We start from the raw sequence: 17083 nt of genomic DNA, 5'->3' as shown, positions 1-17083 counted from the left end.
TTCTCACAAATCTGGTGTTACAAGTGATAAAAGCTTAAAGGAAGAGAAATTCAAGAGGCCAACATCGCGGTGGGCCACCCCTCCCCTGATTTTGATTGAAATTAAAAAGGCAGTGAATAGAAATGAATGTCCATCAATGACTTACAGAATGTTTCATTTAGAATTTTCTGACAGAAAAGGCAAAATTTTACTCATATGACGCCATTTCTCTCACTTATAAAGCCTGTAAACATATCTGCCTTTTTGAATTTGTAGTGATGGCCTGTTTCAGTTTTAAAGCGGAACAGAAAGCTTTTGCTGTTGATGCTGAATAATGTACATTGTCGTATTTTCAGTTGTCGGAAATTTGTCAAAGTTTCTCGAGAGTTCAATAACAATCTTAAAACCATGTGTGAATCAATATCCTGCTGTGGATTTGCTTTGAGCATCCAAATGATTAGTTAATATTTGTCCGAAAATTAATTTGTCTGAAAATTCAAAAAGATGACCCAAAGAATTTTCGCCGAAGTTTATTGTCCGAATTCTTATCAGCTGATAATTTGTAGTTAATGTAAACCAAAAAATTAACTCTTTTATAAATATTTGTGAAAGTTTCCTTTCGTTTCATTTCATTCCATTTCATTTCATATTTTCAGCAATTAATCCTAAAATGTATAATTATCAAGATGCTAATAGTTAAGAGAAAATTTGTCAAGATAAAATTTTATTGTCAAAAGTTACATCTCAGGTAGTTAGAAAAGTGCTGACAGGCATATGAAAATAAATCAAAAAAGTTTTCGAGCATCATGCCCACGGTGATGTATTCGTATGTAACAAAACAACATTAAAAAAAAATTGACTAGTTAATAGAACGATATTTACGGTAGGATGCTATTATGCTAAAATACTATTTCCCTTATTGTTTTTTCATCTATAGGCGCATAATTTATAATGTAACAAATGATTTGTTGTAGAAAATTTAAATCCTTTGCGGGGCTATATACAGGCGAAAACAATCCTGCCTGTGTTTCAGAATGCGGAACAGGATTGGCCCACTACCTGCCTACACCAAATCATTGTCATCTCAACAAAAATTGGTTGCTAGGTAACCGTCACAACCGGGGAAGTGTTGTGATTACTCATGTGCTGCTCATTTACTGACAAGAACAAGGGAAAACAAAATGGTGGCAAACTAATACTCAGTGGCGGGTGGACGCCAGATTCTGAAATGCCTGCCGATTTTAATGATGTTAGGGAATATGTAGGTATAAAGCCAATGCCCACATCATCTCACGTTGGCTTACGGATAACCGCTCGATGTTCAACTCCAGTGTACACATGCGAGAGTCCTGCAAGGCCAGAGGTTGTGAAGCAAAACTATGACAGGCGACGACATCAAATAAGTAGCTGCGGTTACAGATCTGTTAACTTTAAGCCCTACAAAGAAGTTGGAGAAGTAATACTGAATGAAAAGGAGTTGATTTTGAAGTCGTTGGGACAGGGCATCACAGAAAATACAGAGGTTTGTCATTAAAATCAATCTAACTTTAGCTTCGTCGTACAGATAAAAATTCAAAATTTGAAACAATCATCAGAGAACCTTTAAATTCTGAGAACCAAGAATCTGAGAACCTTTAAATTTAAAACAATGTAATTGATTTTTTCCCCAACATGTGCTTATCTCAAAAGGTTTTCTGTTTTTGAGGCAGAGAGTGCTAAATTTTCGCACAACAATAAACAATGAATTATAAGAACACTGATGCCACATTTAAAACACGACAAAATGCCTACTCAGTATTAACAAAAGACTCAAGTTGTCACTAAACAAAAGGGAAAGAAAAGAAATTATATTTATTCAACTGGAGCCTTTTTCACAAATCAACAAAAGGCAACAATTGCATGCTGAAATGGAATTCTGATCTATTGTTTTGATTTTCTATGGATCAGAATAATCAGATACTTTGCAAACAGGGGTGCCATTTGCCAATAAGGTAATGCAGGACAATTACCATTTTTGTTCAGTACAAGGCATGGAGTCGAGGAGGAATTTTCATAACAATAAAAAATAATCAAGCAGAAATTAAAAGTCATGAATGATGGAATTCCAATCTATAATTGTTGTTGTATAGACCCACCATTAAGAGCTCTTACCATAAACAAATACCTCTTAAGAGCTCTGTGCCTTTCTGGCCTGTAAAATAGTATTTTATTCTAATTGAGTTTTCTTTTGAAATATTTGGCTTGTTTAATCATTTTTTTACTCTCTATTTCACTACATTGGATTACCTGTTTATTCACATTTGCTAGCCTGTTTTTCTGAGAGAGATATCTTTAATATTTTTAATCCTTTCAAAATTTATCAGACCTTCGATGTTATATACTTGTTTGAAGGTTGACATGTACAATGCCTGACAAAGGTGTTAGAACAGTCCCTTCATTTTTCCTACTCAATGTCTCTTTCTCTCTCCCCCCCCCCCCCATACAATGTTGGATTCTGGCTAGAAAGTGACAAAAAATGTAAGTTAGACAGTGAATTGTATAACCGATGTTAAGCAAAGTGTTGATCTTCCTTCCCAACAAATTCAAGGGGAGGGAAGGGGGATTGGTTTGCTTGAATAGGGAAATGAACTGAAAAATATGCATTTGATACAAGTACAATCATAGTGTTCCAACTAATTTTGGCAGCCATTGTAGCTTTGGCCTGTTTTTGAACCATGAATCATACTCTATTGACTAGAAACATTTCTATATGGAGCCAATAGAAAACCAAACTCTCTTTTAACAAATATCCACTGCTTTCATTTTTTGCCATCTGTAATTTTGAAGGGTCAAGAGGATGAAGACAAAGAGCAAAGTAACCAGTTGAAGATTGATAACAATGATGCCCAGAAGGAGGTACGAAATGGCTAATAAATACATTTAAAATCCCTAACCCAAGGTTTTGTGGTTTATAAGTGTCATGACATTCAGCAATCGTACAAACTGAGATAAAGCATGAAACTTGCTAAAAGATGATATTCGCAACAACATTGGATATAGACCTTTAGGAAAATGGCCCCTGTGCTAATTTTAGGCAGGGGTACTTGTGCTCTGTACTTCGAAGACAATATTGTCATAATTGCTTTACTGTTAGCTATACAGCTGTGAAATTGCTAATCCTACACAATTTGGTTTGCTGAAAATAACAAGAATAGTTTGCTACCTGAGAAATACCCAGGCTTGCATCATTGTGAGACTGGGGTACTTGTGCCCAGTCCACTGAACATGATATCATGGTTAGTTATACAGCTGTGAAAATTGACAACCCTATAAAATTGATTTCACTGTAAAAGGGTAAACAGTTTCATTTGCTGAATTAGACAAAAGTGATCACCTACCTTTATGCATTTTTAAACTGGGGTACTCTTGCCCAGTCCTCACAACAAAAAATCATGATAGCTTCCATATAGTTAGCCAACAGCAATAAAACCTGGTAATCCTACTCAATTTGATGTGCTGAAAAAGGTTGTTGTCTCCTAGGTAAAAAATAACCCTTGCAATATTTCCAATGTAAGGCCATTCATGAATTGTCTCATTGCTTTCAAGAAATCCACTCACCTTATGAAATAATTTACACATATAACTATTTATCCTTCCGCTGCCAATCCATATTATATTCTGAAATACAGCTAAAGAGCTTTGCTCAAGGCAGATCTTGAAAGTGAGCTTCTTTTTCCCACTTGCAACTTTTCAATTCGCTCGGTACTTTTGAACTTTCTTTATTGTTGTCCATCAAGCAGATAATTTTGTATCATAATATTGCATCAGGCAGCATTACATCTTTTGGCAGTCTTGTCCCCAGACTTGCCGGTTATACGGCTGTACAGATCAAACATAGCTTCTTCGATTTTCTTTTTCACACTTGTGCATGTCAGTTACCACGCAGAAAGCTAATTTAATATCAATGCATGCAGTCTTGAAGGTTAGCTCATTAGAGAATCATCAACATGGACCAAGTGAATTATTGAAAGAGCTATGCTTTCAAAGCTGGAAACGAGCATTGGAATAATGAAATACATCTCTAAAAATGGCTTTGAAAGAAGCAAGTATTTTGAAACACACCTAAGTTTTTCGTCACTCTTCAGAGAATAAAACGTCAGAGCAAAGACCCGAAAATTCTACGCAAGGAAATATATGGATGGAAATGGGCCAGTTAGAGACGCAAGCACATTACTGTCGAGGTTGCCCACGTTTCGATCCATAACTGTGTATATCTTTTTTCTAGCATAGAGTTTTCGACGAGTGTCAGACGAAAAGCTTAAGTATATTTCATAGTTTTTACTTTCCTAAGCCATTTTTAAATTCTGTTCCCCAAAAAGATTGTTTGCAAAATTTCCTTTTATCACATAAATACTTGGAAATACAGTCCTCAGAAAGTTTTGATATAATGTGTCTTTCGTTGGTGGAACGAGAACAATTGGTCTAAATAGAATTCTTGGTGATTCTTGGAAGGATTTTCAAATGTCTCTCTTGCAAGCAATTCTTGTCCTGCACAATGTCGAGTATCATCTTCCTCGTAATTGCAAGGACCATTGCAAGGATCTGTCATTGGTAAGAACCACTTCTATTGCTGTGCCTACGATAGCTGTTAGTCTTCTTTGTTATGTTTTGATGACGATAGACAAAACTCCTAGCATTTTGAGAAGCTCACATTTTATTTGCAACAACTCTCAAGACGTTTTTCCAGGTTTCTGGCAATAGATTTTTATCTAAACTGAACTTAAACTAAAATAAAAACAAAAAGCTGTTGAATTTGGCCATTATCAAGAAGTGTTCCAAAAAACAAGGCTGCATTGTTGTCAGCGTAATCTTGGAAAATTCTTTAACTGGAAAGGAGACACCATATGAGCAAAAGCTGCACCACCTAAGAAGACTGCCAAAATTTCCTATGGCCTCTCTGTTTCAGCAAGAATTCATTGATCGAAAATGTTCAAAATGGCTGGTTTTGTGGTTTGCCTCATCAACACACATTGCGGTGTTCATGTGGGGAAACAATTACGTAGTTACTTTCTATAGTTCTCTTACCTAGAGAGGCAATATTTTCCGCTTAAAGACACATTACAGCATTAAAGGTTATCACCTAGTTTCCTCAACATGTCCAATTGTGTACATTTAGAAAATTTCATGGCTATAAGCTAACTACAAGAAAGTTACCACGAAAACATATTGCTAGATCTGGATACGAGTACCCCAGTCTAAGAAAAACGCAAGGGGAATTTAGCAGTAAGCGGACAACTTTTATCTTCTTCAGCATATCAAATTGTATTTGTTTGCCAAGTTTCCCGTCCGTGTATCTAACAGTAAGGAAATTTACGTCACAATGTGTCTCGAGCACTGAGCACTAGTATCCCAGTCTAAAAATAGCACAATGGTATTTTTCTGAGCGGAGCAACTTTATCCTTTTTCAGCAAATCGAATTATGTAGGCTTGTCAACTTTAACGGCTGAATTGATAACTTTATGGAAGCTACTATGATATTTGTTCTGTTAACTGGGCACATGTACCCTAGTCGAATAATAGCTCCAGTGGTTTTTCTCAGTTGGCCAATCTTTTTTTCAGCAAATCAATTTTTGTGGGTTTATCAAGTTTCACTACTGTACAGCTAACACTAAGGTTTCTTTAACAGTAGCGTCTGGGCACAAGTACCCTAGTCTAAAAATAGCACAAGGGGAAATTTTTTAAAAGAGGTCTATATCCAATCGCTTATCAAATTGTGGCTACTGCAGGCTACTGCTGGCTACTGCAGGCTACTGCAGGCTACTGCAGGCCAATGGCCTCCACAGACCCTTCCACTTCTGCCGATCTTGTGCCTCTCTCATCGACGTGATACCAACGATGGTCTGTAGGTCATCACGCCATCTTCCCTTTGGCCTGACTTTTCTTCTTTCCTTCTGAGTGGTGTCCATCCCGTTTCTTTCTTTGCCAATTTTTCCTGTCTCCATTCTTGCCACATGTCCTTCCCATTACAACTTCAGTTTATCTGCTTTCTTTACAATGTCCATAATTTCCTTGCGCGATCTTATATCTTTACAGATGTTTCTTCTCCTGCTTTCAGCATTCCACTACAATTCCGTCTTCTCCTGGAGCTTTCGCATTCTTCCTCTGTTTAAAAGTTGCTTCAAACTCACTCTCTACCACAGGTGGTACATTCTCTGTAATTTTTGAGTTGATATCTTTATAGTTTTCCTTAAATTTCAGAAAGATATTATCACTATCACACACCCGAAGCCTGAAAATTTGCAAAAATTAGAAGACCAGTTGACTAAAGGAAGGTAATTTCATTACTTTGGTTTTTTATTTTATTATACATTACCATGCCACGATACTTGCCTTTTTGCTTTTCAATCCAGTTGTTGCCAAATGAGGGAAATAATAATTCCCTATAACTTATCTGTAGTCTCTTGTGCCAGAGGTTGAGGTTGTGTTTATAGCCCCTAATTGTGTTTAATAAAGTGTGTGTGGCAATCTTGTTCCAAACTTTAAATCTTTTTATTTTCATTGCTTACATATTTCAACATAATAATAAAGTTTCCAACATTAATAAAATCTAAATAAGCATAAAATACACATGGCATTTTTATGATTATCATCAGGCATCTAAATAATTTGATGTTAATTGCAATCTTTTGATTATCATAACACTTCTAACATTCGTTTGAGCGGACACAATTTTAAAATAGCTTCAAAGTGGCAAGCATTTTTGACAATTGCTAACAGCTAACAATGTTAACAGCTTCTACTTTTCGAACACTTCTTCATGTTATATTTTGTTGGTTTTCAAACACTTTTTGCTGGGTGTCTATGACTTCATGAAAATATTTCAGTGGTCTTGCATTATGTTGCTGAAAAATGGCATCTGGCCTTGCACCGTTTGCTGAAATCCAGCTATAATTTCTTTTCCTGCTATGAGAGACTGTAGCAAGTCTGACATCAACTGAATTTGTTGAAATTCCTTTAGATCACCTACCCATCCAACTAATTTTGGCTGCCTTTCGGTGTGCCTGACAGGAAATCTTCATTACGCTTGGCTAAGCCCCTTTGCACTTGATAGGGAACTCGAAATCTGACAGTTTCGCCAACCACCTGTATCTTCAAATGGTTGTTGTCTGTCATTTCAGCAACTCAAGGTCCGTAGTTAATGTAATCTAGAAAGCCTTTTGTTACTCCGCACTTAAGGAAATTCGGTATGCCATTGTTAGTGGTGATGTAAGAGAGTCAATGGAATTTCCGTCATGTTTTCACTTTATCAAAGAGTTTATCTAGCAATTTATCAGACCTTTAGATATAAAACATTACGCTATATGTAAGGTCAATATCGAAAATTGTAGCCGGGTAAAATTTTTCTGCAGGCATTTAATGAACAAAGTTAAATTGGGTATTGGCCTTTTCAAACTTATCAAGGAGGAACAGAACAGAAAGGTATCTGCTGCCTTTTTGTCTTTTTTTGGATTTTCACTTAAATTTTGTTATTACATACCACAAATAAACTTTGTATTTTTTAATGAAATATCTGATCAGGTTGAGAAAATTATGTATGAATTTCCTGTAAGTAAGGTTGTGTCGAAATTATCGTGTCAGCTCTGACTTTGTGACTTCCATCAAGATATTTTTAGATGATTTAACAAAGTGTGACTTGAAAAATCCTTGTTTGTGTTCTTAATTCTCCTGTATGTTAAGAAAGTTCAAATTAATAGAGAATACATCGGAGTAGAAGGCGTTTGGACAGCACCTTCAAGGAATTTGGCTATAAACATTTTCAAGTAGAGAGTGATGTGAATGACGATTAATCAACCTTGTTCTTTAGAAAGTGTTAACTTGCCAATTTTTATTTTTCTTGTATGTTTCAATAAAGTTGTTTGTTCATTAATATTCTAAGGTATCAAGTAGTCACAAACGTAAGGTATTCATGTAAATCCACTTTAAAATTGAACAAAGCAAAGATCGAATAATTATATTTTGGTTATTATGTTTTTTCGGTAGAAGAAAATACATTTTATTTTATATCATATAGCTTTCGTGTGTATTTTTGTGAAAGATATCCAAAATAGAACTTCTGTTTAGGAATTCGTTCTGCTGGAGTTAGTTATTTCAATTGCACCGTGTACTTAGTAGTCATAGTACTTAATTTTGAGCACTTCGCTGTTTGATAATAGTCTGTTATCACTAAGAGATACTTTTTGCACTGTTTCAGGCAATTGAAGAGGAATATAGCAGAATTAAAAGTGAAGTTGAAGCAAAAAAGTCTATGAGACCATATGATCCAGATTGGGATTTTGAGGATGAAATTGAGGATAGTAACGATGTCAGGTATAAAATAGTACCCTCTTTGCAACTTAACTTTTTCCCTTGCTTTCAGCTCTACCAATTGTGATGTTTCATTTCTCGTTTTCATATTCATATAAGTATCATATTTTTGACCGTCATATCAAGACACATAATTTTTACTGTGGATTTTTCTCTTCGAAAAGTTGATCATTCTAGTTGTAATTTCAAAGTATCTAATTATGACTTTTTCGCAAAATTTTTTGTTCATCACAATCAAAGATCGTTCTATTTAGTTCCCTAGTACATGACAACATTCTCACTGAAACAAGGACTACAGAACTAACAAGAATTGAATTGCACACAGAAGAGCACGAGGAGAAGAATGAAATTCCTCTCAAAAATGGTGGAATAGAGTGTAAGTAGATTCAAAGTAAAAAATAACAAGGATAAATTGTTACCAGATCTCAAACAGCATTAAATTTTTTATAATTATATTTCTAACTTTTTGAAGCCTGTTTAAACAACGATCCGTTTGACTTTGAGGCTTTTGACTACATTATTGATCTTTTTAGCCACTGATTTAGTGCTTGCAATGAATACCAGTGATGGGGAAAAAAATTCTGGTTGTTTGAATGAAAGGCCAAAGTCAAGGTAGTTGTTATTTTATTACCACTTACAGTCTATAGTAGTCAAAACATTACAGCGGTTAATCTCATGTGCTACAGTGTTTGCCAGTTGTTGAATATAGAACGGTTTTTCTGTTTATACCACAATAGCCTTTCGTATGTTGTTTAATAATTCTTATGTCAATTACACCGTATTTGTTAAGGCTTGTAATCTTCTTACATTACATTGTATAATCATCTGTCTTTTTTTCAATTTCTAGATATACTAATTATACGAATGATGGACTAGTATAAACAATTTTGTTGCGTTGTTAGAAGTTTCATGCAACTTAGTTTTATCTACTTTTGCCTCGATTTAGGTCCTTACATCTTCAAGAGAAGAATGATGCAGATGTTCTATCTGTTGGAAACTGCAGTAGCCGTATTGCTAAAAACAAACTGAATAGGAGCAAGAAATACAAGATAACCATGCCTAGACCATTTTCTCCTATTTTCACCAACGTCAATTTTTACGAGACTGGATCCAAGTATGTTGAAAATGAGCTTGTTTTATACCTGTAGAAAATTCTTTAAGCAACTGTTTGAGCATCAGCTTGTACAAGATGCCCAATCATAAACATAAATCCATTTTTTTGCAGAGAGTATACATTTCGTCAGCTATGTGCGTTATACTGGATACTAGAGGCAATGTCACAGGACCAGAATATTGTGATGCCGCCTATTTCTACATGCTGGAAACTCAAGTATGAAGTTATTGTTGTAGAGAAATAAATCATATTTTCACTCAAAAAGCGAAATCATTACTTCACAGCTTTTGATTTTTTCCTGACTTAATCTTAAGCAATTTTATCTGAACAGGTTATTTGTTGTATATGTAGCTTTATTTCACATATGATTACTTAATCTATTATATCATATGTGTTAATTAAAAATTGAAATCACCATGATTAGTTTTCTTATGTTATTCTTTTGGTGCTCATTAACTGTGTTGTTATTTGCCAATTGTGGTACATCTCTTAAAATATTTGTATTTATATTAATATTGTATTTTCTATAAAAATTTGCTATTTTTTTAAATTCCAGAGATTTGAAGCAAGATCTACACACAGCACAATGGAAAGTTGATAGAGACAAAGCCGTTGACCCAATATGGACAGCCTTTTTAAGAAATCCTAATAGATTCACAAGGGTATGCCCTTTTGTGAACCACCGTTACACATTCTACATTCTGAAGCTGCTTGTCGTGGAAATATTGTCATTGTATCGTAATTTTACAGGGCCTCTTGATTTAATGATGTCAATCTTTACATGTTTTTTAGATAAAACGTTTGTTTGGGAAATGCATTTTCTAGTTTGAAATATGAACGATGTATCATCATAACATGATGACGTTAAAAAATTTTGATTTTGAAATTTTTCAGTTTTGACCATTCATCCCAAAAGATCATTATAAAACACCTCTTAATGTCCAAAATCAGTTAATTGTGTCACAATTTGGCGAAGGTATTGCCACATTAGCACAGGCCCTTTCCCCATCAGGCTATTTCCCCTTTAGAAGGCCAGATAAGTAGTAATCCGCTAGCAAACTTGAATTCTTTTATTGGTAACATCTCGCCCAATTTTGAAGGCATCTGAGTGATTTTGCTTTTCAGTGGTATTCTATGCCTTTCTTTAAGATAAATAAATTCTAAAAATAGATTTTTGATGACGTCACACTTCGGTACTCTATTATTGTCTCCATTGCACTTTTTCCAAGATTTTGGCTTCAATCAAAGTAATTCATTCAATCCTTTTAGTCAAAGCCAGGTGGACGGGGTGGTCTGCTGCAAAGAAGAATATCAATTGCGCCTAATGCACTTCGAAGAATATCGGCTGCTTCAAATGCGACACAGGCATCAGGCTTCAAATTTTCTTCACTAAGTGAGCTTTCTGAAACTTTCTACACTTTTTCGAATTCCTTTTAAACTGTCAGTGATCTTTGGAAATTCTTCCTTTTCCGTCATCCGATCTACATATGTTCATTGATGCTATTTAGATGAACTTCCTTTCCCTCCAAGAGGTTCATTGCTCTCAAAAAAATTAGGTTTTATATGACGTATAACCAATGTTTGCAGACGACAAACCCTTGTTCTTCGGTTACCTTAAAATTCGATCACAAGCTCAGACCATTGTTAAAGATCCCACAATAGTGCTTTGAACCTCTATACCATTGCGTTGTAGGCGAAGATTCAGCTAGCACTTCGGCATCTCACATGCCAGCAAGCAAAGAAGAGTCAAGAGGAAGGAGTTTGAGCAAACTAGGATTTTTATTCAAGCGAGATGAAGTTTCTGCTGATGAAAGACGATTTAATCGTAAGCTTTAATTCGTGCTGTTGCATAGCTTTTAAGACTATTAATATTGTTCAGTCTTGATTATAAAGTGTACGTTCGTCTAAAGTTAATTCATCACTTTGGGGAACGAATTTGTGGTGAATTTTGAATCTTGTGAGGGGGGGGGGGAGATGTAGGTAGGTTTGCAGAAATGTCATTAACCATGTTTTCATATCTCTCTTCTATTTTACGAATAGCTATTTTTTAAACTTAGCACGAAAACCAACTCTAGCTCAAGTTGCAGAAGAGGCGAAAACGCAGCAAGCCCAAGTATCAGGACCCAGCCTGAAAGAAAAAGCTTTCATTGTTAGAGAAGTTGTTATTGCCAAAAATGTTTTTGGTAGACGAGGGTCAAAACTGAACAAAGCCAGATCATCATCAGTAACATTGGCAGCGGCGAAATCTGCTACCGATAAACTAAAAAAGGTATATTTGAAAATTTTTGAAAGGAAGGTATATTTTAGAAACTTAGAAAGACCAAAATGTTTTCATGCAGACTTCTAGTTTGCACAGCCTTGGCACATTAATTGGCATTAAGGAAGGTCTTTAGACTGTTTCTATAAAATTTGTCTTTATTTCGTCGAAAAATATTTTTTCCACAAAAGTTTATGTATTAGGTGCCAGTCACAGTAATGGCAGCGGCTGTCCTCCTTTTTTTATCAAGTAGTTTAGTTTTGCTTATATAAAGCTTGCTTTTGCTTATATATGGCTTCTATACTTTAATTATAGGTTTTTTCTGTTTCATTTCAAAATAAATATCCTAGGCCCATGTATTCACTTCGAAACTAAAGTGATAAAGGACACTAAAGTAATGTCCCCGAAGCAAACAGTATCCATGAGTCAATGTGCGTCTCTCAATGCATCAAATTACAAGTATAAGATCTTAAATCCCTTACTGGTTATCCCCCTAATGTTCTTATAGTGTTTAGCAAGTATATTTGTTAATACCACATTTCCTTCCATGTATAGCGTATATTTGTTTTTAGACAGATAGTTTACACTCTATGCTTTTACTAGCTTTACAGTGGAGAGTCTCCAGCCTTCTTAGGTAATTTCAAATTATGCCTTGAATTGAATTTCAGAATAAGAAGACAATAAAAGAAACGTCTCGGAAGGAATCCTTGGGATTTCCAGGCGATATCCCAGAGACAGGTAATAGGTTTAAAGTTGAAAGTTATATCAAGATTTTTGGATTTGGTTTTGATATCATTAATCCAATTTCGATTCTGCTTTAAAACCATTTTCTTTGTAAAATTATGATTTAAGCAGTCATTGAAATGAAGCAACAAAGTATTCGCATTGTGTCTCTTTTTTCATTGATAAGATAAGGTTGAATTGAATGCTATCATGATAAAAGCTTCATTTTATTTGGTAGGCAAAAGTCTTGATCACTTTGGTACAGAAACAACTGGTGTTAGCGAAGTTTCAATAATCGATGAGAATCAAAATGTTCCACTGAAATTTAAAGAGAGATTCGAAGAGCTTGCTGCGGAAAAAGCTCTGATACTGCATGATAATTTAGAGCAAAGAGAAAAGTAAGGTTTTTACTTCCAGCTTTTTTTTGTATCATTTTCAAAGAAATGTTTTCCTATTTTTTCCTAGTAAGTTTAGTTTTTTTCATCATAATTTTCCAATTTTATAAAACAATTTGTATGATTTATATTACAGGCTCATATTTTTAAAACACCTGTTAAGCGCTGCGCTAGTTGGATTTATTAGCGCTATTTATGTCTGATTATTGCTGATGCAAGGTTTATTTCGCCAAAGTGTCCTCCACTTGAGATTTGCACTTTTATCTACGGAGATTTTTTTAGTGATGGCTGTTTTTTAATTAACTTGCACTTTATGTCTGTAATTTATGTATAACGAATGACTTAATTATAAACTGAAACCATCCAATTGCACGTACAGATTTCTATTTTACTTTGTTTAGGACCAGTGTGCAATCAATGGAAAGAAAATTTTGTTCTCTTCGCATCATGAGTGATGTAAATAAGGCAATAAGTGTTATGCGATCGAAAAGTAGGTTAAAAGTCGAAACTGACGAGGAGAAAAAAGCAAGGTTTTCAGAAGAGTGTTCATGGTACGTATATTTTGCAAGCAACGGATTATAATTCTTCAAATTTGATGTTGGCTTTATTTTCTTATTAAGTTGTCTCCTTTTTCTTTAATAGTCCGAGAATAACAATCTTATCCACTGTTTTTGAGACCCGATTATTTGTCATCATTCGACTGACTATTTCCCATCACTAAGATAAAAGAACGTCCTCAGCAATAATTTCTTATTCGTTTTATATTGATGCGACCTTTTATAACGATCTCCTCAAATTGGTTACAATTTTATCTATCTACTCGCATTTTTTAGTTTAGATTCAAATCTGTATTGGCTTTGGAAATTGTTTATGCAGATTAATAAGAATTGCTACCTGAATGGTTTTATGAAAAAATGTTTGTCACAGCTCTTTCTCAATAATTGTAAATGGATAGTTCTCCTATCACATCTTTGAATATTTTCTCTTTTCTATACAAGCACTGAATTTTTTGGTCAACACTCAGACATTGCCCATGCAACCTTATGCTACCTTTTATGGGCAATCCTATTATGAAGATAAGGAGAACAATTTAAATGCAACGTGTAAATTTTTGTAATGATCTTGAGATATATTTGCACAGTGTATAAATATATTCTTATAGGTCAACCAGTCTGGAAACATGTCTTTAGAATTTCACGTTTTAGCTGTAAAGTTTCTTCCAATATTGACATTAAATGTTTGGAAAAATTTACAGAATGTCCTTAGCTAACCATACGTGACATTTGTTGCTATGGATTTTCCGGCATAACAAATTGAAGGTATATCAATCAAAGATCTGGACAAGTTGCAATATTTAGTGACGTTTGTTTAAAACATTTGCCAAGTGCAACCAGAAACTTTCCCTCGCCGGCAGATATTGAACCATATTCATTTTCAAACTGAACAGTCTGCCACAAATGAATAAGATAACTTTTTAGCTCAGAAAGTTTTGTTGAAGCCCCTTTTTAAGACATAATGCATTTATTTTGTTTTCTTTTGGAAACTTTTTGTACCCTAAACTGTATTCCAGGTACAAGAGCCTCCTTGAAAATCTTTCTCCTTGCATTCGCGAGGACATGAATAATGCTCTTGTGTTGGATAAAATTGCAAAGTATGGCTCGGTATGTAATACAAGTCCTAATCTCCTTTCCTCCTAAATTAATTTTTTTCACATTTGAGTTCATTTGCATTGATGATAATTGCTAGAAACAAAGTGAGTCGATAAGCCCTTTCTGAGAACTTTAGAGATATTCGATGTGACTGATCTGCAGGAAATTAACGTACAAAGGCTATACTCGCGAAAACTTTCTATATTCATGAACAACGCTCGATTGAGATTGTTTTTTATAAAGACCGGTAAACATGCAAATTTGCTTCACATTTTCCCATGATTGCAGATTTTTATCAAGTGGACGGCTTTACAGGTTGCTACTAATTGCGTTTGGCTTCTAAAGTTAATCACAGATGTCTCATTTGAAAAGTCTATCACATATATACAATGAAAAATCTTAGATTTTTTTCAAAAGCACCTGAAAGCTATATTTTCCATATGTCATTAAGCAAAGGTACATTTAAGCTAATCAAATTCACTTAGAACTTTTAGCTAATTAGAGGTCGCAATTCGTAAGTCAACAGTCATGCGAACAGCTCTAGCTGTGGGGATTTCGATAGAAAAAACACAAACCATCGTTTTGCTAACGATGCACAGTCTAATTGCTCACAAATTCAATAAATGTAGAGCTTATTTTTTGTCGAAAATTTTTACTGTTTTCCAAGCAATGAAAAACCGAGTTTCTTTTACAAACTTTCCACTGGTGGGTTGTGATTGGTAGAGTGATTAAAATGTAAACAAATCACTGACTCTCTAAAGAAAATTTACCCTTCCCGTGTAAAACTGTCGAAGTTGGTGCACAAAAATTTCTTTCGGATGCGTTCATCGCCATGAGAGTAATTTTTTTACAGTTTTAATAGCTGCTAAGTCCAGTATTTTTACTGAATAGTATTTATTTTGTTGGCTATTATTCTTCTTAATTTGTATCGACCTGTTGTTTGGTGCACAGAGGTGAAAAATAACAGCAACTTTTTTCAAATTTTTCTTATAGTGACTGTTTTGTGTGACTATTTTTAGTGAAGCGTTTCAATTGAATCACAGGTGCTAGATTTCGTTTCTAGTTAAGCAGCAAAATATATTTTAATGGCTGTTTAGCTGCCCATTTTTTGATCATTCAAGAATTGGAACTAAAATTTAACTGATGATAGATAGAGAAGGATCTTGCTAAAACATGCTGTATTAATGGATATAAACGTCCAATTAGGTTTCAGTTAATTCATCCAAGGTGATAACTCAGAGTTCATGCAAGTTTTATCTTAATTGCACTTTAGATGGAAGGAAGAAAAGTGAGCAGCGTACAGTTTATCAAGGCGTTATCGATTCTAAGGCCGTGGGAGCTCTGCCACCCTGACATCAGTGCAGCTATCGAGGTATCCAACTCCTCCATTTACATTGCTCTGTAGCTTTCTGTCAAAGATAGATTTTGCCTTTTAATACAGTTATTAGCTGTGTCTTTAACTGCTCTGTTATTTTCCAGTTTGTTCGTGATAAGATTGTGGCGATGGATAAAACCGAGTTCGAAACGTGGTTTGAGTCAAGGCTATCTGAATCTAAATGAAAACATCCTGTCAAGTTGGAAGTGAAAAGTAACGCAGCAGTATGATATAGTCACGCTTTACCTTCCAAAGAACTGAAGAAAAGTCTCGCAAATATATTCCTTTCTTTTCATAGACGATTTGTAGTCTCTTTTGTACTTATCTTATCTTCAAACTTATCTTCTAGTTTGTAGGATCAACAATAAAATTATAATGCAAGCATAAGCAAGATTTTATAAGAGCGTCAGAACACGAGGCTGTTTTACAAGTTTAAATAAAGGCAACATCGGTCCATAAAATGTGCCTACGAGAATTTCTTGAGTTTTTTCAAGTTCAGGTATTTTATAAAAAGAATAGAAAATAGATCGCACCGTTCTTCTAATGATTATCCCTCTTTTGTAAAAAGTGGTTGTGCAGTGGAATCTCGCATTCAAAAGGAGAAAAGCGGTTGTCAGTGTTTTATACCTATGCTATACTGCAGCTGATAATGGCCAATGAACTAGGATCTGTTGCTCTTTGCCCCAGGATTTATCAATTTTGAGCTTTTTTCTTTGTGTGAAGAATTAACAAGAGAAAGCTGGTCCAAGTGCTAGAGAAGCACCTTCCAGTATTTTTCCTTTTTTTATTTTATAAGATGACCCTAGCAACTGTTCATAAAGTTTTTTTCTTGCACCCTTTATTTGCACATCCTTGAGAGAAAGTATTGATCGCACCACTTATAATCACTGAACCTTAATGCAAGTGACTGCTCGTTTTGGGCCACTTTATATCTTTCTGCGAGAACATTTCGAAAATGTATAGAAACTTTAGTTATACAGTATAGTAAGTGTTAAAATATAATAGCTCTATCTAATTCATTCACCTCAAAGTATTTAAGTATAACAAATATTTTATATAAAAAATATGTTTACTGTATTTCATTGCTGGTAAACAGTTGGTTGATTGACATTGATTCATGGTAGCTCTTAAGATTTATACAAATTTTTATATTATAATGTGATATGGGAATAATGTATTTCTATTTTAATATATGCAATCATTCATATCAATAATTTTAATTTTTTTCTGTATCAACTTCTTCTTCTA

At 34.5% G+C, this 17083-nt stretch overlaps 1 protein-coding gene across 1 annotated transcript; it reads left to right on the top strand.

Moving 5' to 3' along the window:
- Window positions 1–939: 939 nt before the first annotated feature.
- LOC135690052 (uncharacterized) lies at window positions 940–17073 on the top strand. The gene is made up of 19 exons (XM_065207500.2): window positions 940–1501; window positions 2806–2874; window positions 6217–6290; window positions 7368–7437; window positions 8210–8325; window positions 8577–8698; window positions 8856–8934; window positions 9269–9436; window positions 9548–9652; window positions 9993–10098; window positions 10706–10829; window positions 11130–11261; window positions 11494–11705; window positions 12362–12431; window positions 12655–12814; window positions 13213–13362; window positions 14382–14472; window positions 15734–15832; window positions 15940–17073. The coding sequence occupies exons 1-19, from the start codon at window positions 1121–1123 to the stop codon at window positions 16018–16020; spliced, it is 2409 nt and encodes an 802-aa protein (XP_065063572.1). The 5' UTR covers window positions 940–1120; the 3' UTR covers window positions 16021–17073.
- The last annotated feature ends 10 nt before the right edge of the window (window positions 17074–17083 follow it).

This window comes from Rhopilema esculentum, chromosome 5 (genome assembly GCF_057945365.1).
Source record: "Rhopilema esculentum isolate cy_ngs chromosome 5, ASM5794536v1, whole genome shotgun sequence".
Classification (NCBI taxonomy): domain Eukaryota; kingdom Metazoa; phylum Cnidaria; class Scyphozoa; order Rhizostomeae; family Rhizostomatidae; genus Rhopilema; species Rhopilema esculentum.
This window is presented reverse-complemented; position numbering and strand designations above follow the sequence as displayed.